Raw genomic sequence first — 26,803 nt, 5'->3', positions numbered from 1 at the left:
ATTTAGAAGCAGCTGAGGGAAGGTTTACTGGACTAGAGGTGGGTTGGCTGGCCAGCTGGTTCGTGATGCGGGAAGATGCCAACAGCTCAGGTTCAATTCTCCTACGGCCTGGCTTATTCGTGAAGGCCCCGCCTTCTCAACCTCGCCCCTCGCCTGAGGTGTGGTGATCCTCAGGTTAAATCACCACCAGTCAGCTCCCCCCCCCCCCCCCCCCCAAACGTGCCCCCCCCCCAGCCTATGGTCACTTGGTGATTTTACTTTATTTTACCAAACTAGTACCAGGAATGGACGGGTTGTCTTATGAGGAAAGGTTGGCAAGGTTACGTTTGTATCCACCACTCGATAAGAGTAAGATGATCAAATATGATCAAAGCCTTTAAGATCCTGTGGGTGGGGGCAGCACGGTGGAGCAGTGGGTTAGCCCTGCAGCCTCACGACACCAAGGCCCCAGGTTCGATCCTGGCCCTGGGTCACTGTCCGTGTGGAGTTTGCACATTCTCCCCGTGTTGGCGTGGGTTTCACCCCCACAACCCAAAGATGTGCAGGGTAGGTGGATTGGCCACGCTAAATTGCCCCTTAATTGGAAAAAATGAATTGGGTACTTTAAATTGTAAAAAGAAAAGAAAACAAAAAAATGTATGCCAGTAACACTGGCGGCTGGTGGAACGACACGTGATGTTTGGTGAAGTCAGCGGAGCGTTTGTGCGATGTTTCGGGGAAGTTTACCATCTTACTCTGCAGAACCAACATCTCTTCATAAACCCTGCACTGCATTTTTTCAAACTTAGAGCGTGACACCTCCACTTCCTTTTCTCTTTGCGACACGCAACAAAAATATAACAAGGGTGTTCCCTCTTGTCAGAGAATCTAGAACGAGGGGGTCACTGTTTAAAAATAAGGGGTTATTCATTTAAAACAGAGATGAGGCGAATTGTTTTCTCTGAGGGTTGAGAGTCTCTGGAACTCTCGTCCTCAAAAAGGCAGTGGAAGCAGAGACTTCCAGTATTTTTAAGGCAGAGCTAGACTGATTCTTGATAAACGAGGGGGTGAAAGGTTATCGGGGATAGTCGGGGTCGAAGTTACAATCAGATCAGCCATGATCTTATTGAATGGCGAAGCAGGCTCGAGGGGCCGAGTGGCCTACTCCTGTTCCTAATTCGTATGTTCATACATAACATTCTATCAAATAAAATTACATGATCTTCTGTGAACGCTTGTACTCACTTGATGATGAAGCAAGGTGCATGATAAAGTCGCTCCTTCCTTAAGGATCCCAGTAATGCTTGGATGAGCTTAGAAGCTGGATTCTGCAGAATGGGCAGCAAAGTCTGAAACACACCAGCAGCATTAATGCTTATGTGTGCTCGGGACCTGTCCGTGTACATCATAGGGACAAAAGGCCTGGATTTCCTTGGAATTGATCCTGCTCCTCTGGAGTGTCTTCCCAACTCCAGTCCGAACAGCTCCGACAAAGCTACAGCAAGGGAGCACTAACAATTCCACGGAAATCCGGGGCCTGGACACTCAGCGCGCTGACAAAACACAACACAATACCCAGTGAAATTCGGCATGTCCATATTAACTCTTACCAACTTTTACAGATAGAAAGCATCGTATCTGGCTGCATCACAGCCTGGTATGGCAACTGCTCAGCCCAAGACCGTAAGAAACTTCAGAGAGTCATGAACACAGCCCAGTCCATCACACGAACCTGCCTCCCATCTACATTGACTCCATCTACACCTCCCGCTGCCTGGGGAAAGCGGGCAGCATAATCAAAGATCCCTCCCACCCGGCTTACTCACTCTTCCAACTTCTTCCATCGGGCAGGAGATACAGAAGTCTGAGAACACGCACGGACAGACTCAAAAACAGCTTCTTCCCCACTGTTGCCAGACTCCTAAACTACCCTCTTATGGACTGACCTCATTAACACTACACCCCTGTATGCTTCACCCGATGCCGGTGCTTATGTAGTTACATTCTGTACCCTATTATGTATTTTCTTTCATTTCCTTTCATTTTCATGTACATAATGATCTGTTCAACTGCTCGCAGAAAAATACTTTTCACTGTACTTCGGTACACGTGACAATAAACCAATCCAGCGTCCAGCTGGGAGAGAGAAACGAGCAGATTACCATGTTCCCCAAGCCCCAATTTGGGCTCCAGTTGGAATAATGAGCATCTGACCACATTGGGGCCTGTGTACGGTGGGGCTGATCCTAGGGATGAGGCGATAGAGCGATCGTGAGAGGCTTTAAAAAGAAGCCAGAACTGTAATCACAGCATCAAGGGGGAGGCAACTGGGAAGTGTTCAAATTGTGAAATGGTTTGAGACAGTAAATAGGGAAAGATTATTTCCACGTGTTGGTAGTTGGGGGCATTAATTTAGAATTGAAGCATGATAAGAGGGGGTTTGAACCTCTATTTCCTGCAAGCTGTCATTATGGGATAATTTACCACTAGTGAGTGCTGAAGCCACGATATTTGACAGAGAGAAGAAAATTATTAATGGATAGAAAGGGCACTTAACTGACCTCTTAACTGAATCTATACTATTCGCCTCCACCTCTCTATGTGGTAGTGAGTTCCACATCCTCACCAACCTCTGGGTAAAATAAAATAGCCTAGTTCCCCACTGGATTTATTAGTGACCATTGGGATCCCTCCCACAAGTGATATTATCTTCTGTATGTCTACCTACCAAACCCCATCATTATAAAAAAACATTTCCCCCTCACCCCTCAGCCGCATCTTTTCTTTCTCTTTTTTTATTTTTATAAATTTAGAGTACCCAATTATTATTCTTTTCCAATTAAGGGGCAATTTAGCGTGGCCAATCCACCTACCCTGCACATCTTTTGGGTTGTGGGGGCGAAACCCACGCAGACACGGGGAGAATGTGCAAACTCCACACGGACAGTGACCCAGGGCCGGGATTCGAACCCGGGCCCTCAGCGCCGCAGTCCCAGTGCTATCCACTGCTCCACATGCCGCCCTAGACGCATCTTTTCTGGAGAAAACATTATTCAGTCTTTCCCAATGGAACCATGGAATCTCGATAGTGCAGAAGGAAGCCACTCAGCCAATCGGATCCGCCCCAATTCTCCTAAAGAGGCCTCCTCTCCCCCGCTCACCCCTCCCTACCCCCATTTCCTAACCTGCACAACCCTGGACACGAAGGGGCAATTTAGCATGGCCAATCCACCTAATCTTTGGACCGTGGGAGGAAACCCACGCAGACACGGGGAGAACGTGCAGACTCCACACAGACAGTGACCCAAGACGGGAATAGAACCCAGGTCGTTGACACTGTGAGGCAGCAATGCTAACCATGGTGCCACCCATGCCGCCCCGTGAGACATCAGTGCTAACCACTGTGCCACCCTAATGGTTAGAATCTATTTTTTGGCAGCACAGTGGCGCAGTGGGTTAGCCCTGCAGCCTCACGGCGCCGAGGTCCCAGGTTCGATCCCGGTTCTGGGTCATTGTCCGTGTGGAGTTTGCACATTCACCCCGTGTTTGTGTGGGTTTCGTCCCCACAACCCAAAGATGTGCAGGGTAGGTTGATTGGCCAAGCTAAATTGCCCCTTAATTGTAAAAAATTAATTAGGTACACTAAATTTATTTTTTAAAATAATCTATTTTTAATGCTAGGAAATTTTCTTCGCATTTTCTCCAATGCTTCCATATAGTTTCTGTCATAAGGAGATAAGAACTACGCACAGTGCTTCACATGGCTTGCTAAAAGAGCATCTTGGGAGACACCGATGGGGGTACCAGAAGAGTCGGGACTTACCAGAGTACCTGGTAGAGAGGTGTAGCTGGTCACCCCTAACACACCATCCAGGAAACTGGTGCTGCAGTGCCTACCGACCCAGATATACAGGACCTGGAGACAGAAGAACATAGAACAGCGTGGATCACCCAATCACTGCATGGTACCAGCAAAATCAACAACGGTTATGAGTAAGAAGACAGGAGGTAGGAGCAGGGGTTGATTATTCAGCCCGTTGAGCCAACTCTGTCATTCGATGCAATCAGGTCTGAGCTGGGGCTTCAAATTCCACTTTCCTGCTGCTCCCCACGTCCCTCATTTCGCCAAGAAGGCAAAGCCAAATGTTTGTCCATGTCAAATTTAAATTGATTCAATGGTGGAGCATCCACAACTCTGAAGAGTGGAGAATTCCCGACGGAATAAATTTCTCCGCACCTCAGTGCAAAATGGTCAGCCCCTCATGCAGTGACCCAACCCCACCCCCTGCTCACCCAAAATGATCCATCCAGCAATAATGTGTGCCTGAGCAACTGAACACTGATGACAGAGTCCAGAATCTCATATTCCTGAAAGCAGTGGGTACAGGTAGGGAGATCCCAGACCACAGGTCCATAGGTCCCACCCCTGCTTCAGTGGGTAGGTGGCACTCGAGCACATGAGTCAGGCTGGCACTCCCGTCCAGTACCGAGGGAGGTACTCAAACTGAGGCCCCATCTGCCCTTTCAGGCGGGGTGCCAAAGGTTCCACGTCACTAGTTTGCAGAAGACTTTTATTTAATATTTTGGCAGTGGTGAGGTCATCGAATATTTTTTAAAACGGAGATAGATAGATTCCCTTTCAGGCAACTGGAAATCAAAAAGGGGTAGATGGGAATGTGGAATTCAAAGCGCAAACAGTTCAGCCATGATCTTATCGAATGGAGGAGCTGACTCGAGAGGCTGAATGGCCTACTTTGTACGTTCACATAAGAGCACTGGGGTTATCCCCGGAGTCTTGGCCAATATTTATTCCTTAACCAACATCAAAAAATATATCACTGGGTCATTATCATATTGCTGTTTATATTAATGCACATTTATATTAATACACATGCAGCAGGGTAGCATGGTGGTTAGCATAAATGCTTCACAGCTCCAGGGTCCCAGGTTCGATTCCCGGCTGGGTCACTGTCTTGTGTGGAGTCTGCACGTCCTCCCCCTGTGTGCGTGGGTTTCCTCCGGGTGCTCCGGTTTCCTCCCACAGTCCAAAGATGTGCGGGTTAGGTGGATTGGCCATGCTAAATTGCCCGTAGTGTCCTAATAAAAGTAAGGTTAAGGGGGGGGTTGTTGGGTTACGGGTATAGGGTGGATACGTGGGTTTGAGTAGGGTAATCATGGCTCGGCACAACATTGAGGGCCGAAGGGCTTGTTCTGTGCTGTACTGTTCTATGTTCTATGTTCTATTAGGGAGTACACCCCATAAGGTATTCCATTGGGTGTACATTTTTCAAACTTTTATGGGCTTTAGGTTGTCCTGAGGTGGTGATATAAACGAAAACCTTTCCGGCTTTTGTTGCTGCTGTTGCATATTAATATTTTCAGTCATTGTATTCCTTTGGGTCACTGCCACTGTATTCGGGATTAAGGGATAAGATCAATGGCAGAGCATGGATATTTGCAATGGGCTCCTCTTACACTGTTCCAAGTGCTGTGGGTCGTCACCAGTGCCTCTCGGACACCCCTCGGATACATGGGAGCCAGGTAGAAATGGAGGCATTGAGCCTGTCAGGGAAGTGTGGGTACCAAGTACTGCCAGGACAAGATCTATCAGCAGACTCTTGACCCAATCCAAAAGAGCATGTATCTTTGGTTCCCTTTGTAGCCTCCAACTCCAATGCACCTGGGATTAGTTTTACCCCTTGGAGTCACTGTCACTCTTCTAACAGGCAATTGGGTAAACTCCCTCTGGAACTGGTCCCTTCTCAAGTTGTTTGCTAATAATAATAATCTTTATTGTCACAAGCAGGCTTACATTAACACTGCAATGAAGTTACTGTGAAAAGAACCTCGTCGCCACATTCCGGCGCCTGATGGATATTTAGTTGGTTGAATGTTCCACACTTGTCGACATAACAACAGCCCCTGCACATCAGAATAATCTGTTACCCCTGAAGTGTTTTAAGCTCTTTCTGGGATGTGACTGGGGGCTATAAAATCGCAGGTTCTCTTAAACTGCTTTTGATGGGTTTCCATTTTGTACAAACACTTACATTACCACAGTCGATTAAGAAGGCTCCTTGCAGAGTAAGATTCTCTGCCATGAGCTGTACCAAGGCTGGTCTCTTCACTGTCTCTTTGCCCCTCTCTAGGGAAATCTGTCAGGGGGTAAAGAAAGGGATTAGCAACACCACGACAATTTGGTAGCCGATCTCACTGCTCCATCCTTCTCTCTCTCTCTCTCTCTCTCTCCCTCTGACTGAACGGAAACAGGACTCAGGGCATCAATTGCACCAACATGGCATCCAAAGCACTCACGTTGTCAGCAGACTCGCTGTTGAGGTAATCATCAATCTTGTACAGGTCAGGGTAAACCATCCGCAAAACCAGGGTCAGGGGCTGTATCATCAGCTGGGACATTGTGAAAACCCTCTCGTCCAGGCTCATAGCTGCATCGGTCTGAAAGGCAGGCTGTAGGACAGAATGTAACAGGTTCAGACATCCGTATCAGAGGTCAGGATATAGCACTTTACACAGCGGCCTGGAAGGTTGGTTGCACAGAAACTGCTTACGGAGCACTAAAAGTACCCAAAGTCACTGAAAGGGCGAGAGTTGACACCACCTCCCCTGCACCCTCCCCACCAAGACTGGGAGCCATGATTCCAAAGAGCAACAAAATGGTTCAAAAAACTGAGACTATCTTTCTTCATCAAGAAATAACGTTGAAGTTTCCTGGTCCAGAGAGGGCACTCAAATTAAAACTAAACTGATACCTGCAGCTAAAAGAGTCACCAAACATTATTTCTCCTGAACCTGGGTTCACCTGTTCCGCCGTGCGAAGTTCCTGTGAAAACAGGTCCAGGAAAAATAATATTTGGTGATTGTTTTAGCTGCAGAAATCAGTTTAGTTTTAATCTGAGTGCCCTCTCTGGAGAAACTTTCACAGGAACTTTCCTCGGTGGGATATGTGAAACCATCCAGTCCTATTCCAATACTGATGTGTTGGGTAAGCTGGGTCTATGTGGACTGCGTTTGATGCAGTGTAGAGAGAGACAGGCTTCCAACACTTGATGAGATGCAACACAATTTCATTTAACATCTAACTATATTACATGCTTAACTGTGGGTTGACACTATGCTGACTTGATTGGAACATAGAACATAGAATATTACAGCGCAGTACAGGCCCTTCGGCCCTCGATGTTGCGCCGACCTGTAAAACCACTCTAAAGCCCATCTACACTATTCCCTTATCGTCCATATGCCTATCCAATGACCATTTGAATGCATTTAGTGTTGGCGAGTTGCAGGCAGGGCATTCCACGCCCTTACTACTCTCTGAGTAAAGAACCTACCTCTGACATCTGTCCTATATCTATCTCCCCTCAATTTAAAGCTATGTCCCCTCGTGCTGGACATCACCATCCGAGGAGACCTGAGGCTAGCCTGACCACACTAACTGACTACCGCATGGTGTTTGCACTGGCTGCTGCTCACGGGCTCTGACTGTCTCAGAGGCTGCATCCCGAGAGAGCGGGAAACCCAGTGCCCTCTGGCTTTATAGTGACCGTGTCCTGTCTGGTGATTGGCTGCTGTGTTCTGTGTGTTCACTGGTCATCCTGTGTGTCAATCACTGCCTGTCTGCACCCAATCATATACATGGATGTACATTATGACAAATACATTGCTTCGAAATGGGATTCTCCAAATCTTTGGCAGGATGGGAAGGAGGTCACAGATTTACAAGCACAGCCGTGACTTTTTAAAAAATAAATTTAGAGTACTCAATTATTTTGTTTTCCAATTAGTGGGTAATTTAGCGTGGCCAATCCACCTACCCTGCACATCTTTGGGTTGTGGGGGTGAAACCCACGCCGGCACGGGGAGAATGTGCAAACTCCACACGGACAGTGACCCAGAGCCGGGATACAAACCCGGGTCCTCAGCGCCGTAGTCCCAGTGCTAACCACTGCACCACATGCCGCCCTTAGCACTGCCTTGACTGAGGTGGTCGAATTATTCACTTGACAGGGGCAAAACAGAGGTCAGTTAGGTCAAAGTCGAATAGTCGTCAGGTTGTGATTGGGGCACAGGGATGCATACAAGGTCACTGCAGACATCTGGTCAACCTTCTAATGATGCCTCACTGCTCTTCAGCCTTTGCATTCTTCCTTTGCTTTGTTCATCCAAAAAGCTATCCACTTCCTATAGCTTGCTGGCACTGTTTGTCTCAATCATCTCCCTGGGCAGTGTGTTAAGCAAACTCTCTGGGCAGGATTTCTGGTGCAGCGCGCCCCCTGGATTCTCTGTCCCGCCAGCTGGCCAATGGGGTTTGGGGGCAGCCCCACGACGTCGGGAAATCCCGGGCTGCCAGCGCAACGGAGAATCCCGACAGCGGAGAATCCAGCCCACTATTTCCTCTTTCTCTCTCTCTCTCTCCCTCTCCTGTGTTACAGAGTTTGATAAACAAGCCAGTTTGAACGATTACAACAGAACTGGAGTTTTACGTTTTTTTCCCTCCAAACACTAGCTACCGTGCGTTAAGTCGTCAGGGTGGATGCCACAGTTACAACGATTGTCGAACGGGGGAATCAAGGTTTGTGGGGATAAGGTGGGAAAGTGGACTTGGGAGTTGAGGATTATCATGTCAGGTCAGCCATGATCTCACTGAATGGCAGAGCAGACTTGATGGGCCGAATGGCCCACTTCTGTTCGTACGGCTTATGATCTTATGGGTTGTCTTCAGGGCACAAACTATTTGATCATTCACTCTTTAACTTCAAACTTGTTTTTTTGTTATATAAATCACTGAAGCAAGGCAAGATGCAATTCAGTGATGGAACAGACTTCGGTAACTCCTGCACCTATGTACCACCATGATCTGAAGGGGCCAAATGGCCTCCTCCTGTTCCTCGGTTTCTTATTCTGCGACCTCTCACCTGTTTTAGGAGGGCGAGGACATACAGTGGAAGTTGCTGCAGGCTGCGGGGGATGGTGAATGTGGACCGCTTTGGACTGCACATCGAGACGCGATAGGCAACAAGAGCATCAATCAGAACTCTCATCAACTCATCTCGGGTGTAAGCGAGGCAAAGCCTCACGGAACGATCCACTGCTGCAGGTAAAGACAGAAAAAGATCACTTAAAGACAAGGAGACACAAAACAATTTATTTAACCCTTTGACTGCGGGCAACAAAGGAACAGCTCAGTCTTCCTGAGAACTTTTATTTAAATTTAGAGTACCCAATTAATTTTTTCCAATGAAGGGGCAATTTAGCGTGACCAATCCACCTACCCTGCACATCTTTGGGCTGTGGGGGCGAAACCCACGCAAACATGGGGAGAATGTGCAAACGCCACACGAACAGTGACCCAGAGCCGGGATCGAACCTGGGACCTCGGCGCCGTGAGGCAACAGGGCTAACCCACTGCTCCACCGTGCTGCCCCAGCTTCAAATAATATTAACCATGAAATATCAAAGCATAGGCTTTTAATCTTTATTACCCATCCATGTTCATCTGGGTCTTAATCCAAATCTACCTCCTTTCCCCCCCCAAAAATACTTTGACCCAGTACTTTTCCCATCTATGCTCAACTGATCTATAGCTCCATGTCCTTCCATCTATACAGCAACATTCCTGTGCTCATTGACCGGCACCAGTCTTAGAACCCACATGAGACCTATGGGGTGGGACCAAACAGTCTCCCTCATGAGTCTCGTTGAGTACGAGCCTCCCTGTTAAGGGGCGTGGACCCCATCAGCGAAGCCATGGACACTATGTATACGATCTCTGTACGAGGTGTAAATAGTTACTTCAATGCTAAATACCCAGTTTCTTTACGCCATGTGGACTCCTCTGTGGTCACAATATTGGCGAGGAGGATAAAGTGGAGCTGCAGGCGACGATGCTAATTGTTGGAAGCAAGGTCATCTCTACCCCTACCACTGGGGAAAGGTGTGAGTATGGAAGATTGCACGCAATACGCCGAATGCATGCGTTACTTTTTCAGGGCTATTGCCATAGCTGGTGATGAGCACCAGACAGTGGTGCTGTTGACTGACTGCGGAGCGCTCACCTTCAGCATAATCAAAAGCCTAATGTACCCTGCAACCCCAGACACAAAGCTGTTTGAGGAGTTGGTAATTCCAGTGGCGGACCATTCCAACCCCAAGCCTTCAGTCATGGTGCAATGGTCCCGTTTTAACAGCTGAAAGAACCCCAGGAAGTCTGTAGCCAGGTTCTCGATGATTTCTGAGGAAACTAGCTGAATTGTGTAAGTATAACCCAATATTTTTCCAAAATGCTACGTGATAGATTGTTCCGTGGTGTGAATAATATGGCTCCGCAACGTGAGTTACTCGTGGAGCCATTACTAAACTTGAAGCAGGCAGTGGAAATCTCTCTGTCAAGAAAGAGTGCAGCAAAGGGAGTGCAGGAGTTGCAGAGTATGGAAGTCAATATGCTGTATGGCACCCCCTGAAATGGGACCCCCATAATCCCACCCTGGCCGATACTCTAAGACTGAATTGATCAGGCAGGACCAGTCCCCCGAACCAGTAGAGGAAGACCCTGGAGCAGCTTCAGGGAGCAGAAACCATAGAGCAGACAGTCAGCCCGCCGCTCCACTACAGGTAAGCATCAGCCCAGCTCCTGCACCTTTCTCTTAGAACAGCCAGAGGACAAGGGTATGCAGCTAAATTCCACCCGCGCGACTTCAGCCTTATAGGGGTGGAGCATCGCGGAGGGTGGAGCGTAGTGTTTCCAAGCCGCTAATGAGATTTAAATCCACGCAAATGACGGTTTTGCAGGGGTTCCCCGACACGGGGTGCAAACATCAATATCGCCGGCAGGGTGGGAATCGGTGCCAAGAGCGAATCTCGCCTTTTCAGTTTAACGCGATTCTTCGCTCGATCACGATTTGCGTTTTCAGCATCGCGAAACAGAAAATTCAGCCCTGTATGTTTCAATTTTATTTAAATTAATTTGGTTTAATTCCTTCAGCCCACAGCTATCACTTTGGTTATGGTGGGGAGGGGAGACCATTGGCTGAGCTGCCCCTGCTGTATGTGATGTATCCATTCAATGACATTTTTCGCTGTTTATGTTGTTACATTTTACCATAGTTAACGTGATATCTTACCCATTTTGGAAAGAATTCCCACCATAGCAGCAATGTTGACCCCAGCATATACTTCACTCAGGGAGCTGACAACCGGTAAGCAGTACGTGTAGATCCGAACTCGCCGTTCACCTGAAAGGCAAGCATGTCCGAAACGTCATCCACAACCAGTCGTGCTCCACAAACCCCGAGTCTAAACAATGCGGGCGTGAGTGCAGGACGGGGAGGGGCTGTGGTGGAGCCACACGGTGTCGCTGGAGTTTCTCTCCTCCGGGCAGAGAAGGTTAAGAGGAGATTTATTAGAGCTGTTCAAAATCATGAAGCGTTTGGGTGCGAGTAACTATTTCTAGTGGCAGAAAGTGAGTGACCAGAGCACGTAGATTGGCATTATTGAGGAATTGGAATGCGCTGTCCGGAAGGGAGATGGAAACAGATTCAGGACGAGATTCTTGGGCCTCCCGCGTAGTCTTTCTCAGAGGCAGGAGGCGGCCAGCCATTGGCCAACGACGCGGTCTGGTCCCCCCGCTGTCAATGAGGTTTCCCATCAAATCAAACCCATACCTTTGAGAAACTGGAGGTTGGGGTGCGCTGCCGATGGGGCCAGAGGATCTTGCCCTCAGTACTCACTCCCAAAAGGTAACTGGATAGGTTTTCTTCTTTTCTCTTCCCACACACCAGGAGACCCTCCTGCTCTTACTACCTCCCGTAGGTGAATTGTAAAGATTTAGAGGTTGATAATCGACCTTTTCAACTATGTTATTAATGCACCTTCCATGGCCATAGGGTCCTGGAGTGGGCCTCGAACCTGGAGCTGGCCTCGAACCTGGAGTGGGCCTCGAACCTGGAGTGGGCCTCGAACCTGGAGCTGGCCTCAAACCTGGAGCATCTGGCTCAGAGACAGAGACACTACCCACTGAACCATTAAATCACCCATAGCTGGATATGTACCTGAAGGAATATATTTACAGGGCTTAGTGAAAAGACAGTGACGTGGAACTGTCAGCAGGGTAGCATGGTGGTTAGCATAAATGCTTCACAGCTCCAGGGTCCCAGGTTCGATTCCCGGCTGGGTCACTGTCTGTGTGGAGTCTGCACGTCCTCCCCCTGTGTGCGTGGGTTTCCTCCGGGTGCTCCGGTTTCCTCCCACAGTCCAAAGATGTGCGGGTTAGGTGGATTGGCCATGCTAAATTGCCCGTAGTGTCCTAATGAAAGTAAGGTTAAGGGGGGGGTTGTTGGGTTACGGGTATAGGGTGGGTTTGAGTAGGGTGATCATGGCTCGGCACAACATTGAGGGCCGAAGGGCCTGTTCTGTGCTGTACTGTTCTATGTTCTATTGAATATCTCTTTCAGCTCAATGAGCACCTTCTATAATTTATCATTATTTGGATGATGCCAAGATGGAAGCAAAACCCTCTTCGTAGATCTTATATAAACCCATAGGTGCAGAAGGAGGCCATTCGGCCCAGTGTGTCTGCACCGATCCACTCCACCCTAAACCCATAACTTAACCTGTAAATCCCTGGACACTCAGGGACAATTTAGCATGGCCAATCCACCTAAACTCCACACCGTTGGACTGTGGAAGGAAACCGGAGCACCCAAAGGAAACCCACGCAGACACGGGGAGAACATACAAACTCCACACAGACAGTGACCCAAGGCCGGAATTGAACCTGGGTCTCTGGCCCGGTGAGGCAGCACTGCTAACCACTGTGACACCGTGCCGTCTGGAATTAAAAGTTAGTCTCGGTAATGGTGAGCATGAAACTATCCTCGATTGTGATAAAAACCCATCTGGTTCACTAATACCCCTTTATAAAAGGAAATCTGTCATCCTTACCTGCTCTGGCCTACATGTGGCACAGCAATGTGGCTGACTCTTGACAAACTTCTGAAATGGCCCAGAAAGCCATTCAGTTTAAGGGCAATTATGGTTCCGCAACAAATGCTGATCTTGCCGGTGACACACACTTGCGATGAAAGAATGAAGGAAAAAATGCTTGTTGTTGGCATTGGATGCAACATGATAAATGTAGGAACTTCAGAGATATTGTAGTATAGGAATTTGGTGCAGTAAGGGTTAAAAACCTGGGTTGGTGTGTGCATGACTGCTGCAGTACTGTTTTTAAAAATCCCGGTTTGCAAGGCTTTTGGTGTGCAATTAAAGCATCATAAAAGTTTGGGTAATGGACTTTTATTTAGATTAAGAGGATTCCCTGGGGAGTTGATAATTATAGACGTTGCGTTCAGCTTAGTGAGATTGTGTAGTTAATGGGAAGAGCCGGGGGCTGAAGCAGTCAGGTGTTGGGAATTTTTCAGAGTTTTTGTTTTTGGCTGGAAGGTGAGGTGAGAAGGTTTGATCCATTATTCTGACAGGGCCTCAGGTTCTTTCTTTCAAGCTGACTCTCTTTCTCAAAGTGGAGTATCCGAGACATCTCTGTACACCAAGTATTCCTGAGTGCTAACTGTGTTTAAAAGTGGATTGGGATCTGAGAGGGTTTTGTTGCATGAGTGGGAATAAAGATAGCAGTTAAGGGTTAGTGTGTCAATGTTGATTAGCGTTGTTTAACGGGTAATTGTAGACTATTTTATTGTGTGATGTTAAAGATATTTTAACACTGTGTTAGTAATAAAGTTTGTTTTAATATACCATATCCCTATTTTGTGTGAAATCCCTCCTGGAGCGAGATATCCTATCCTCACAGTCTTACAGAATGATAATAATATATTGGGGTTTCTGTCCAGTATCCTGGCCGCTGTTGGGGTCTCGTCAGGGATCGTAATCGTAAAAAGAAGGAAAATATTGTACGCTGCCATCAACGGAAATGCATCTTCCCCAATAAAAAAGTACCCCTTGTTCTCCCTGCAGCCCAGTAAGTATGTGAACGAAAGCATGGGCTGATCAGAAAGAGTTTACAGCCTTAGCTCTGATCTAGGTAGCAAGCAAAGTCAGAGTGATTCCTTATAGAGAGGCAGGTTGAGTGTGTGGGTCAGTCTGGGTCACTTCCACGGCGGACCGTTTCCCAGTTGAGGGCTGCTGTGAAAGGATTTGCAGACCAGGTGGAGGAAATGAAATGAAAATCGCTTATTGTCACAAGTCGGCTTCAAATGAAGTTACTGTGAAAAGCCCCTAGTCGCCACATTCCGGGGAGGCTGGTACGGGAATTGAACCGCGCTGCTGGCCTGCCTTGGTCGGCTTTCAAAGCTAGCGATTTAGCCCAGTGTGCTAAACCAGCCCCAAAACGAGCGGCGCACGTTCCATCCTACCTTGGCAGGAAGTGTAGAGAAGGGAGGACTGAAAGACCACGAATGAACTCTCAGTTACAGCCCCATCTATCATCATCAGGAAGGCAAACTCTGCCTGAGGGCAGACACAGGGCAGGGACAGCATCTGCGTTGTCTGCAGGAACGAGTTTCCATAGTAGGTATCCAGCATGAGTCCTAAAAAAAAATCAGAGAATTGAAATGATGGTTACCCCGATGAAAGTCTTCTTGGCCGTTTGGTTGGCCCACACGGGTGACTTCTGGCCAATCAGAAGCAAATGTACGGATGGGCCCACCGCCTTTTCTAAAGGAGCACCAATGAAAGAGGTTCAATTTGGATTGGGAAGGGAGACACAGGAAGCTAAGCTTTATCGGATAATACTGTGGTTGGTTTGCTCAATGACACCTTCCTGTGCCCATTGGCCATGAACAGCCTCTTTCCTACTGGCGGGCAGTGGAGCGCATTGCCGCAGAAGGCTGTGGAGGCCAAATCACTGAGTGTCTTTAAGACAGAGATAGATGGGTTCCTGATTAATAAGGGGATCAGGAGTTATGGGGAGAAGGCAGGAGAATGGGGATGAGAAACATATCAGCCATGATTGAATGGTGGAGCAGACTCGATGGGCTGAATGGCCTAATTCTGCTCCTATGTCTTATGGTCTTATGGACACTGCATGCTCCCTCTGCAGGGAAACCTGGACATGAAGATAGACAAGAAGAGAGGCAAGGCAGCTGGGATGGATATTTACCTCAGATGTGCGTTGCCTGAATCTTTTGGGAAGGAATGTTTAGTGATGGGGGCTGGCCGGATTGCCCTGCAGAGAGCCGGCACAGACTCGATGGGCTGATTGTCCACTTTCCGTGTCACAATGGCTATGTGTTGGCTCACTTTGGTTCTGTGCAAGTTCAGGATCAATCGTCCGCTCACCCTGTGTGTATCGAATCCTCAGCAGTCCCTCGTATCCGATGGAACGGGTCAGGTGGCGTTGGAACTCTAGCTGGAGTTTCTCCACCAGGGCTGAGCTGTGGATATGATGGAATGCTGGGTAATAGTACACATAGCCGCACGTGTACCTGGGAAGACAAGCTGCAGAAACACATCAATGAAATATGCTCACAATATCAGCCAGAAAGTTAGCAACCTCCTGATTAACCTGATCAACTCTGCTCCCCCCCCCCCCATGTCTCCCAATTGCATGAGGTTGTTTTACATCATCTCACCTTTCCCAATGGAACAGGCAAAACTGACAGGTAGACAAAGACCAGCTGGCCCAACAGGTCTGCCCCATGCAATGGTGGCCCGAACCATCGCGACTAAACGCTTCCCGTCTACCCTCCCAGCTGAACCTAAATGATCCTGCAACATCAGTTTGAAGAGCGGGGTGGGGGGGGTGGCGGGGGGGGGTTTAATCCTGAAATCTAAACCAATTTTTATCCTTCTGCCAATCACTTTTCTCATTGCTGTTGCTAGGACGTTTACTGCCATGTTTCCGACATTTCAATAACCAATTGTACTTCAAATTATCAAATGGACATTATGAGACATCCTAAAGTTGTGAAAAGCTCGACATAAATACCAATCCTTCTCTCTCTCTCAGTAAATGACACTCTGCACAACAACGTTCAGCATTTTGCAATATAATTAAGCCATTTAGACATAGACATAGAACAGTACAGCACAGCACAGAACAGGCCCTTCGGCCCTCAAAGTTGTGCCGAGCCATGATCACCCTACTCAAACCCACGTATCCACCCTATACCCGTAACCCAACAACCCCCCCCTTAACCTTACTTTTATTAGGACACTTCGGGCAATTTAGCATGGCCAATCCACCTAACCCGCACATCTTTGGACTGTGGGAGGAAACCGGAGCACCCGGAGGAAACCCACGCACACAGCGGGAGGACGTACAGACTCCACATAGACAGTGACCCAGTCGGGAATCGAACCTGGGACCCTGGAGCTGTGAAGCATTTATGCTAACCACCATGCTACCATGCTGCCCTACCTTTCATCAACCATTCTCAGAACAGTAACAACCACCTGCATAGATATTACCGGTTTAACACTGGTATTGTGAGCTATAAGATTAAATAGATATTTCTGAACTGAACTGAAAGATAAATAAGTTATTGCAATACCTTACGCTCATGCCTGTGCTAGTATGTTATACTATTACAAGTTGTTGAGGTCTAGAACATGCTGTTTGAAAGGACGGTGCAAGGAGATTCAATTGTAAATCAATGCTACTTAAAGTGGAAATCTGTGCAGGGCTATGGGCGGCACGGTGACACAGTGGTTAGCACTGCTGCCTCACAGCACCAGGGACCCAGGTTCAATTCCAGCCTCGGGTGACTGTTTGCTCGTTCTCCCCGTGTCTGCGCGGGTTTCCTCCAGAAACTCCGGTTTCCTCCCACAGTCTAAAGATGTGCGGCTTAGGTGGATTGGCCGCGATAAAATTGCTCCTTCATGTCCAAAGTTGTGGACATTAGGTGGGGTTGCGGGGATAGTGGGCCTGGGGGTGGGGTGCTCTTTCGGAGGGTCAGTGCAGACACAAAGGGCCGAATAGCCTCCTGCTGCACTGTAGGGACTCCATGGGGAAAGGTTGAGGAGACTGGAACCAATTGGACAGCTCTTTCTGGGAGCCAGCATAAGCATGATGGGCCAATTGGCTTCCTTCGTTGCTGTAACGTGCACTGACAATAATGTCCCAAGATGCTCTCTGGAGTGACATGTAAACCACTTTGGAACATTTCAGTACATTAAAGGTAACATGAATACAGGTGAAGTGATTGTTGTTGGTGGTGAAGTGGCCATTACTGCACTCACCTACTGAAGCCAGGTCAGTGTATCGCTGACTCAACAAGAACAAATCCACTCCTGTCTGCTGGCCACATAACTCCAGTGCAAGCACCTTATAGAAATCGATGGCTGGAGCAAAGTGCTTGGCTCCCTTGTGGAGAGAAAAGTGAAAAGAAAAGGCCATTAAATTTGAGCAGGGATCGGTCATTCAACCCCCCGAGCCTGCACTGCCCTTTGATAATATCATGGCTGATCTGTGTGATGATATGCATAAATCAATTCTGTAGATAATGTTATACACGACCTCTGACCACTGGGTGGCAGTGTAAACCCACCATCTGACCCTGTGTCTGGGGAGTTGGGAGTATGTCGTGTTGGGAGGATAGACGTATTTTGCAGTGGCTCTACAATAGTTAATTAGTGTTAGTAGTTTGTTATCTTTATCACACAGTTGCTTCAAATAAATTATCTAAGCTAGATGTTCTGTAGTTCATCATTCATATCGGCCTCTTCACCCCCAGTGCTATATCTAATTGCTTCTTGAAAATGTACAATGTTTCAGCCTCAACTGCTTTCTGTGGTAGAGAATTCCACAGGCCGACCACACTCTGGGTGAAAAATTCCTCCTCATCTCGAGCCTAAATGGGCTATCCCCCAGTATCCTCAGACTGTGACCCCTGGTTCTGGACACTCCCACCATCGGGAACATCCTTCCTGCATCAACCCTGTCCAGTCCGGTTAGATTTTCTTTTATAAATTTAGAGTACCCAATTCATTTTTTCCAATTAAGGGGCAATTTAGCGTGGTCAATCCACCTACTCTGCACATCTTTGGGTTGTGGGGGCGAAACCCACGCAGACATGGGGGGGGGAAATGTGCAAACTCCACACGGACAGTGACCCAGAGCAGGGATCGAACCTGGGACCTCGGCTCCGTGAGGCAGTAATGCTAACCACTGCGCTACCGTGCTGCCCCCATTTACCCTCTTTACCGCCTGCTGTACCTGCGCGCTTACCTTCAGTGACTGGTGTACGAGAACACCCAGGTCTCTTTGCACATTTCCTTCTCCTAATTTATGGCCATCCAGATAATAGTCTGCCTTGAAAGGGAAAATGCTGGAAAATCTCAGCAGGTCCGGCAGCATCTGTAGGGAGAGAAAAGAGCTAACGTTTCGAGTCCGATGACTCTTTGTCAAAGCTAACAGAGAAAGTGGGAAATATTTATACCGTGGAGTGAGAATGAAAGATGAGTCATAGCCACAGAATCCCAGGGAAACTGGCTTTCTGTCTCCATTTCCGGCAATAGACTATCCACTAATATCCACTACAAGCCCACTGACTCCCACTGCTATCTGGACTACAGCTCTTCACACCCTACACCCTGTAAGGACTCCATCCCTTTCTCTCAACTCCTTCGCCTCCGTCGCATTTGTTCCGACGATGCCACTTTCCAAAATGGTGCTTCGAAAATGTGTTCCTCCTTCCTCAACCGTGATTTCCCATCTACAGTTGTGGACAGGACCCTCAACAGTGTGCGATCCATCTCCCACGCCGCTACCCTCCCAGAACAAGGATAGAGTCCCCCTTGTTCTCACATTTCATCCCACCAGCCTCCGTATGCAAAGCATAATAGAACATAGAACGATACAGCGCAGTACAGGCCCTTCGGCCCTCGATGTTGCACCGACATGGAAAAAAAAAACTAAAGGCCATCTAACCTACACTATGCCCTTATCATCCATATGCTTATCCAATAAATTTTTAAATGCCCTCAATGTTGGCGAGTTCACTACTGTTGCAGGTAGGGCATTCCACGGCCTCACCACTCTTTGCGTATAAAACCCACCTCTGACCTCTGTCCTATATCTATTACCCCTCAATTTAAGGCTATGACCCCTCGTGCTAGCCACCTCCATCCGCGGGAGAAGGCTCTTTCTGTCCACCCTATCTAACCCTCTGATAATTTTGTATGCCTCTATTAAGTCACCTCTTAACCTTCTTCTCTCTAACGAAAACAACCTCAAGTCCATCAGCCTTTCCTCATAAGATTTTCCCTCCATACCAGGCAACATCCTGGTAAATCTCCTCTGCACCCGTTCCAAAGCTTCCACGTCCTTCCTATAATGAGGCGACCAGAAATGTACGCAATACTCCAAATGCGGCCGTACCAGAGTTTGGTACAGCTGCATCATGACCTCATGGCTCCGGATCCTCTGCTATTTTCGCCAACTCCAGCGTGATGCCACCACCAAACACATCTTCCCTTCACTCCCTCTGACAGCATTCCGCAGAGACCGTTCCCTCCAAGACAATCTAATCCACTCCTCCACCATACCCAGTACCTCTCCCATCACCCATGGCAGCTTCCCATGCAATCGCTGAAGGTGTAACACCTGCCCCTTTACCTCTTCCATGCTTAACATCCCAGGCCCAAAACACTCATTCCAGGTTAAGCAGCGTTTCACTTGCATCTCTTCCAATCTGGTCTATTGCATTCGCTGCTCCCAATGTGGTCTCCTCTATATCGGAGAGACCAAACGCAGACTGGGTGTCGCTTTGCTGAGCATCTTCGGTCTGTACGCATTCAGGACCCTGAATCCTGGATCCCATTGCTTGCCATTTCAACAAAAGACCCTGTTCCCATGCCCACATGTCTGTTCTTGGCGTGCTGCAATGTTCCAGTGAAGCTCAACGCAAACTGGAGGTACAACATCTCATCTTCCGGTTAGGCACGCTACAGCCTTCCGGCCTGAACATCGAATTCAACAACTTCAGATGATCAGCCCCACCTCGACCCATTTGTTTTTATTTCATTTTGACTGTCTTTTACCATTTCTTTCTTTCTTAATATACATTTAATTTCCCCCCCCCCAATCTTACCCACCTTTCCTTCACCTTTCTCCTCCTTGCTTCCCCCTTGCCCTCCCCCCGTATCTACAGTTCATCCTCTGATATTAGTTTCTCTGCTGTTTGACCATTCACATCTTTTGTCCTCTCTGGGGACTGCCATTAGCCCTCTTTCCCCTTGGTTTCTGTGGCCATTAGCACCCGGTTTCCCTGGGATTCTGTGGCTATGACTCACCTTTCATTCTCACTCCGCAGTATAAATATTTCCCACTTTCTCTGTCTTTTAGCTTTGACAAAGAGTCATCGGACTTGAAACGTTAGCTCTTTTCTCTCCCTACAGATGCTGCCAGACCTGCTGAGATTTTCCAGCATTTTCTCTTTTGTTTCAGATTCCAGCAGCCGCAGTAATTTGCTTCTATTTAATAGTCTGCCTTCTCGGGTTTGCGACCAAACTGGATAACCTCATATTTATCCAAATTATAACAAATGATACTAAATTATGCTGCATCTGCTCAACATAATGGTTAATGTGCTGAATAAAGTAAGTGTTGTTTTTCACTAGAACTCAATGTGGACTCTTTGTTGTCCCTTATGAAAGCGTGGTTAGAATGTGGGACTTGCTACGACAAAGTGCAGTCAAAGAAAGTATAGATACATTAAGGGAAAGGTAGATAAGCACAAGAGGGAGAAAGGAATAGAAGGATAAACCGATAGTGTTAATGAGAAGGGGTGCAAAGTGGCTCCTATGGTGCAGAAACCAGTTGAGCCAACTGGCCTATTTCTGGATGGTACATTCTATGTAATTCCATATAATTTATGCAACCATCACATTCTGAACAGTAAGATTCTTCCATGGGCTAGACAGCTGGTTTGTGATGCAGCACAAGGCCAGCAGCACAGGTTCAATTCCCGTGCCAGCTAAGAATTCTGAATTCTCCCTCTGTGTACCCGAACAGGCGCCGGAATGTGGCGACGAGGGGCTTTTCACAGTAACTTCATTGCCGTGTTAATGTCAGCCTACTTGTGACAATAAAAAAAAAACATGAAGAGAGATTACTCAACCTACCAGTGTACTATCGCCAGGGTCTTCCCGGGGTTGCAAGGACCCACAACCTACGTTAGGCAACTGGGTCAGAAAAGCAGACACACGTCCACCGCAATACTTCAGGAGTTTCTGAGCAGCCTGCAGCGCGGGTCCAAACGCGCACTGTCTCTTCTGAGTCTCTCTGAACGCAACCGGGAATTCCTCAAGCAAAGACACAACAAGCTGTGACAACAGAGTGGAGAATTAGCAGGCAAGTTATAGCAGGAACAGCCACATTCAAACAGATGGCCATGAAGCAACTAAGTCAGATGGGCCTTTGAGCAATTTTACAATCTGATTCAGGCTTTTTACTGGTCACATATCTAAATGTATAGCGGGGTAAATTAGCTGGGTTTCAGGATATTCTCTATCTTTCCTTGATTGTATATGCATGTGGAATAAGGAGGTTGTGAAAAATCTGATGATTAATCTTTATTGAGAAGAACACTATTCCAATCCTGTTCTTGCAGTCGTCTTGAAACCATAGAGTTTTACAGCACAAAACAGAGGCCCTTCAGCCCATTGAATTTGCACCGGCCATCGAGCACCTCAATACCAGTGTCGCTCGTAAACGGGCCTTGTCAACCTTTGGAGAACTTCTGGAGGAGCTGGGCAAGTCCCATCCTACCTTGGTAGAAAGTGTAGAACAGAGAAGACCATGAAGGGGTCTCAGTTTCAGTCCCATCTACCATCATCGAACCACACGCACGGTACCTATACAAGGCTGGGGAAAGTTCCTAAAGTGCCTAGTCGTGAAGTACTTTTCTATAGTTAATCACATAAGCCAAACATGAGGTTAGTAAGTAAGCACATTTTTATTATATGTGGTTAGTGCACGAGTAAATTCTACCTGGACACTTATAAGTGAGATAAGAAGTTAGCAGGCATTGAGACAGACAACTGTGTAAGGCCCTTCCTGTTGACTCCCTTATTTCCCATTTTCTTTATTTTGCTGTTAATATTTTAGATCCCTGGATGTTTAATGGACAGATACCTTTAAGTCAAGCAGAGGAAGTGAGGAACTCAAAGGTTGCAATATAGTACACTGTGCTAGCTTTTGAAAAGCAGAACTCAGACTTTTTGCCACATAAGAGATCGGTGGGACTCAGTTTGATTGGTTGGCTGGTGTCCAATGAATTAGCCAAAGACCGTGCTCTGCCCGGCAACAGGCGGTGGTGATTGGGCCAAGTGGGATGGTTTCAGAGGACCAAGGAAAGGATAGTGGGATCCTGGACACTCAGAGAAGTGGCTGTGAATCTTTCTCTCTCCCTCTTTCTCTCTGTCTCTCCAGAAAAGCTGCATAGCTGCAGTATTTCTGAACCTACAGGGAACCTGGATGAATCTACACTGAAAATCATTACAGACTGAAAGTAGAATCCTCGAACTGAAAGCCTAGCTATGAGGAAGATGTGCGAGAAGACAACCAACTGAAACAGAGACTTTTACTTTTGTCTTTATTTTTCACCCCTCTTTTCCCCTCTGTATTTGTTTGTTTGTCTGTCTTGTGTGTGTGTCTGTAGTGGGTGCTACAAATTAAGGGGCGGCAGGTTTAGGAATGAGATGATAGTTAAATCAGTTTCATTTGCTGCCCATTTAATTATATGTTATTGTTATTAATAAAAATTAATTGTGTTTAAATCTACAATTACGGTGGTGACTGTAATTATTGGGCGGCCAGGGGACAAAGAAATCAGGTGTTTTTCCAAGAGTGGATTGGCCACACTAAATTGCCCCTTAATTGTGAAAAAAAATTAATTGGGAACTCTAAATTTATTTTTTAAATGTTTTTTAAAAATTGTCACTCCGGGTCAAGTGGAATTAACTGCGCACTAGCCCAGGAGGTGGTTACAACTGGGAGAAAGTCGCTGACTGCCGTGACTTCTAGGGGCTGATTGGTAGGTGGGACTTTAGAAGATAAAATGGAAATCTCAGCTGACCAGGAAGACAGCCCTTGGAACATTTAGATGACCATTAAGTTTACAATGGATTATTCTGTCACTAATGTCAGAAAAGCTGCCTCCAAGAAGTAGGCGAGTATCATATAACAACAGGAATAAGCCACAGCCGATTATTATTGCCCAGTCAACAAATGGAACAAAGTAAAGTTTCTTCAACTTCCATGTTTGCGGGGGAAGGGAGTATTTCTTTTTTTCACACGTCTATAAGGTGTATTCGAGGATTGATTACTCTGTAGTGAGTGGGGAGATTTTGGTTGGGGTGGAGGGGGCAGAATATGTGGGATAGTTATCTCGATCCATGCGCCCCACTGACTGGATATTCGGTACAGTACGGGATGCGAGCAGAGGCCAGGGTAGAGGTTTGACTTGGGGTTGTTGACGGATGGAGGTTTTTGTGATAAGGTGCAGTTGGCGATTAGGGATTATGTGGCGTTCAATCAGAATGGGGGAGGTGTCGGCGGGCATTTTTTGGGAAGCACTGAAGGCAGTGGTCCTGGGAGAAATTATCTCATTTACGGTTCATGCGAATAAGGAAAGGAGGGCGGAACATGACCGTCTAGTGAGCTAGATAGTGGAGGTGGATAGAGAATATTCAAGGGTGCCCACCGTGGAGGGATAGGCGAGGAGGAAAAAGTTGCAGGGGCAATTTGACAGGCTGACAACGGAGAGGGCGGTAGGGCAACTACGTGGGGCAAGAGGAGTGCAATACGAGTATGGGGAGAAAGCGAGTCGCATGCTGGCGTACCAGCTGCGGAGCAGGCTGCGTCCAGGGAAATATTGAAGATCCGGACTGGGGCTGGGGATGCGGTGTCAGAGCCAGGGAAGATAAATGAGACATTTAGAGAGTATTACCAAGGACTTTATGAGGCAGACGCAGGAGAGGAGAGGAGGGGAACATGGGGTGGTTTCTGGATGAGCTGGAATTTCCCCAGGTCGAGGAAGCAAAGAAGCAGGCTTTGGAGGAGCCCCTGGGGTTGAGGGAGGTGCTGGATAGTATCAGGGGTATGAAGTCGGGGAAGGCCCCTGGGCTGGATGGGTACCCGGCAGAATTTTATAAGGAATTTACGGCGGACCTGGCATCACATCTGTTGGGGGCGTTTAATGAAGCACTGGAGAAGGGGGAGTTGCCGGAGGCGATGAAGCAGGAAGTAATCACACCAATCCCAAAGAAAGGGAAGGATCCGGTGGAATGTGGGTCGTATAGACCCATATCACTATAAAACACAAATGTATTGGTACATTTACTTAGTATTGGCTAAGTTGTTGGCGGGGAGGATGGAGGATAATGTCCCGGGGGTGGTTGCAGAAGATCAAGCAGGCAGCTCGCGAGTAATACAAGGCGGCTGTTGAATGTGGTGATGAATCCGTTGAGAGCTTTGGTACCGGAGGTGGTGGTGTCTATGGGCACGGAGAAAGCATTTAATCTGGTGGAGTGGCGGTACTTGTTCGAAGTTTTGGGAAGGTTTGGGTTTGGACCGAGATTTGTGGCATGGGTGCGGTTGCTGTATGTGGCGCCAAGAGCGAGGGTGAGGACGAATGATATGAGCTCAGAAAACTTTGACTTACACAGGGGTACGAGGTAGGGGTGCCTGCTGTCGTTGCTGCTGTTTGCGCTGGCAATAGAGCCATTAGCGATGGCTCTCAGGGGGTCGGCAGAGTGGCAGGGGAAAATGAGGGGACAGAGGGAGCATCCGGTGTCGCTCTATGCCGATGACCTCTTGCTGTATGTTTCGGATCCGTTGGAGAGTATGGGAAGGATTATGGGCCTGTTGGGGAGGTTTGGAGGGTTCTTGGGATACAAGCTGAATGTAGGGAAAAGCGAGGTATTCCCGGTGAATGAGCTGGCACAGCGGGCTAATTTAGGGAGGATGCCATTTACGGTAGCGAGGGATAGGTTTAGGTACTTGGGGATTCAGGTAGCGAGGCAATGGACGGGGCTCCAAAGTGGAACTTAACAAAGCTGGTGGAGGAGTCCAGGGAGGATCTTAAGAGGTGGGATACACTGCACTTAGCGTTGGTGGGGAGGGTCCAAGTGGTGAAAATGAATATTCTGCCGAGGTTCTTGTTTATCTTTCAGGCTCTCCCGATCTTTATACCAAAGGCCGTTTTTCAGAAAGTGGACACAATCATCTCTGACTTTGTATGGGCGGGGAAGGTGCCGAGGGTGGGGAGGACCCTGCTACAGAGGCAGAGGCAGCAGGGGGGGTTGGAGTTGCCAAACTTGCTTCATTACTATTGGGCGGCGAATGTGGACAAGGTGCGGTGGTGGTGGGAAGAAGGGGTAGAGTGGGTTAGGATGGAGGAGGAATCTTGTAAGGGGTCTAGTTTGAGGGCTATGGTGACGGCAGCATTGCCAATGGCTCCGAGTAGGTATTCAGGGAGCCCAGTGGTGCAGTCCACGGTGAAGATATGGAATCAGCTGAGGAACCATTTTAGGGTGGAAGGGATGTCGGTGCTAACGCCGCTGTGCGAGAATCATGGGTTTGAGCCGGGGGGGGATGGATAGTGTATACAGGAGGTGGAGGGAAGTGGGGCTGGTCAAGGTGAGGGATTTGTATTTGAAGGAAGGGTTCGCCAGTCTGGAGGAGCTAAGAGAGGGGGTAGATCTGCCGAGAGGTAGTGAGTTCAGGTATCTAAAGGTTAGGGACTTTGCACGAAAGGTCTGGAAGGGGTTCTCTAGATTGCCGGGATACACCGTGTTGGAGCGACTGTTGCTTCCGGATGTGGAAGGGGAGGGAAGAATTGGGGATATATATAAGCGGCTGGGGGAGCAGGGAGGCAAGCGGGTGGTGAAGATCAAAGAGAAATGGGAAGCGGAGTTGGGAATGGAGATCAATTGGGGAGTATGGAGTGATGCGAAGGGTAAACGGGACCTCTGCTTGTGCAAGGCTGAGCCTGATACAGTTTAAGGTGGTGCACAGGGTGCATATGACTCGGGCGAGAATGAGTGGGTTCTTTCAGGGGGTAGCAGATGAGCATGAGAGGTGTAGGCGGGGGCCAGCGAATCATGCGCACATATTTTGGGGTTGTGAAAAATTGGGAAGATTCTGGGAGGGACTATTCATGGTCTTAGCCAGGATAGTGGAGGAGGGAGTGGACCCGGACCCTTTGGTGGCGATATTTGGGGTTTCAGAGAAGCCGGAGCTCATGGAAAGGAGGAAGGCCGATGTCGTGGCCTTCGCCTCTCTGATTGCACGGCGATGAATTTTGCTGGGGTGGCGGTCGGCATCGCCACCGGGGGTAGCAGCATGGTTGGGTAACCTGTATGACTTCCTGCGGTTAGAGAAGATAAAGTGTGAGTTAATGGGCTCAGCGGGGGGAGTTCGAGAAAAGGTGGGGGATGTTTGTGACCGTGTTTGAGGAACTGTTCGTCGCAGGGGGGTGGGAAATGGGGAGTGGGGGTGAAAAAGGAGGAAAATCTCTGCCAACTGTATAGTTGATTGATGGGAAGAATGCTTCCCGGGGTGTTTACTTGCTGTAACCTACTTTAATACAAGTTTGGATAAAATGCGTTCCAAAAAAAAACTTCCATGTTTGCATTGCACATAACTTTCACTTTAAAAAAATCTCGTGACTTGACTGGGAAATGAAATGGGCAGCACGGTAGCACAGTGGTTAGCACAATCGTTTCACAGCTCCAGGGTCCCAGGTTCGATTCCCCGCTGGGTCACTGTCTGTGCGGAGTCTGCACGTTCTCCCCGTGTCTGCGTGGGTTTCCTCCGGGTGCTCCGGTTTCCTCCCACAGTCCA

At 48.1% G+C, this 26,803-nt stretch overlaps 1 protein-coding gene across 4 annotated transcripts in view; it reads right to left on the bottom strand.

The window, feature by feature from the left end:
* Window positions 1–26,803, bottom strand: part of LOC119956122 (protein transport protein Sec24B-like) — a 54,062-nt gene that overhangs the window by 1,521 nt on the left and 25,738 nt on the right. For 3 of the 4 annotated variants that reach the window (XM_038783004.1, XM_038783006.1, XM_038783005.1), the window contains exons 10-19: window positions 21,079–21,279; window positions 17,194–17,317; window positions 15,292–15,450; window positions 14,367–14,540; window positions 11,121–11,231; window positions 8,916–9,091; window positions 6,295–6,447; window positions 6,030–6,134; window positions 3,803–3,895; window positions 1,225–1,328 (exon numbers count right to left, since the gene is read on the bottom strand). In XM_038783004.1, the coding sequence (XP_038638932.1) occupies window positions 1,225–1,328; window positions 3,803–3,895; window positions 6,030–6,134; window positions 6,295–6,447; window positions 8,916–9,091; window positions 11,121–11,231; window positions 14,367–14,540; window positions 15,292–15,450; window positions 17,194–17,317; window positions 21,079–21,279 (1,400 nt within the window). The remainder of the gene's footprint in view (window positions 1–1,224; window positions 1,329–3,802; window positions 3,896–6,029; window positions 6,135–6,294; window positions 6,448–8,915; window positions 9,092–11,120; window positions 11,232–14,366; window positions 14,541–15,291; window positions 15,451–17,193; window positions 17,318–21,078; window positions 21,280–26,803) is intronic. The other variant, XM_038783007.1, reaches the window with a different exon arrangement.

The sequence above is a fragment of the Scyliorhinus canicula genome, chromosome 22 (assembly GCF_902713615.1).
Source record: "Scyliorhinus canicula chromosome 22, sScyCan1.1, whole genome shotgun sequence".
In the NCBI taxonomy this organism is placed as follows: domain Eukaryota; kingdom Metazoa; phylum Chordata; class Chondrichthyes; order Carcharhiniformes; family Scyliorhinidae; genus Scyliorhinus; species Scyliorhinus canicula.
This window is presented reverse-complemented; position numbering and strand designations above follow the sequence as displayed.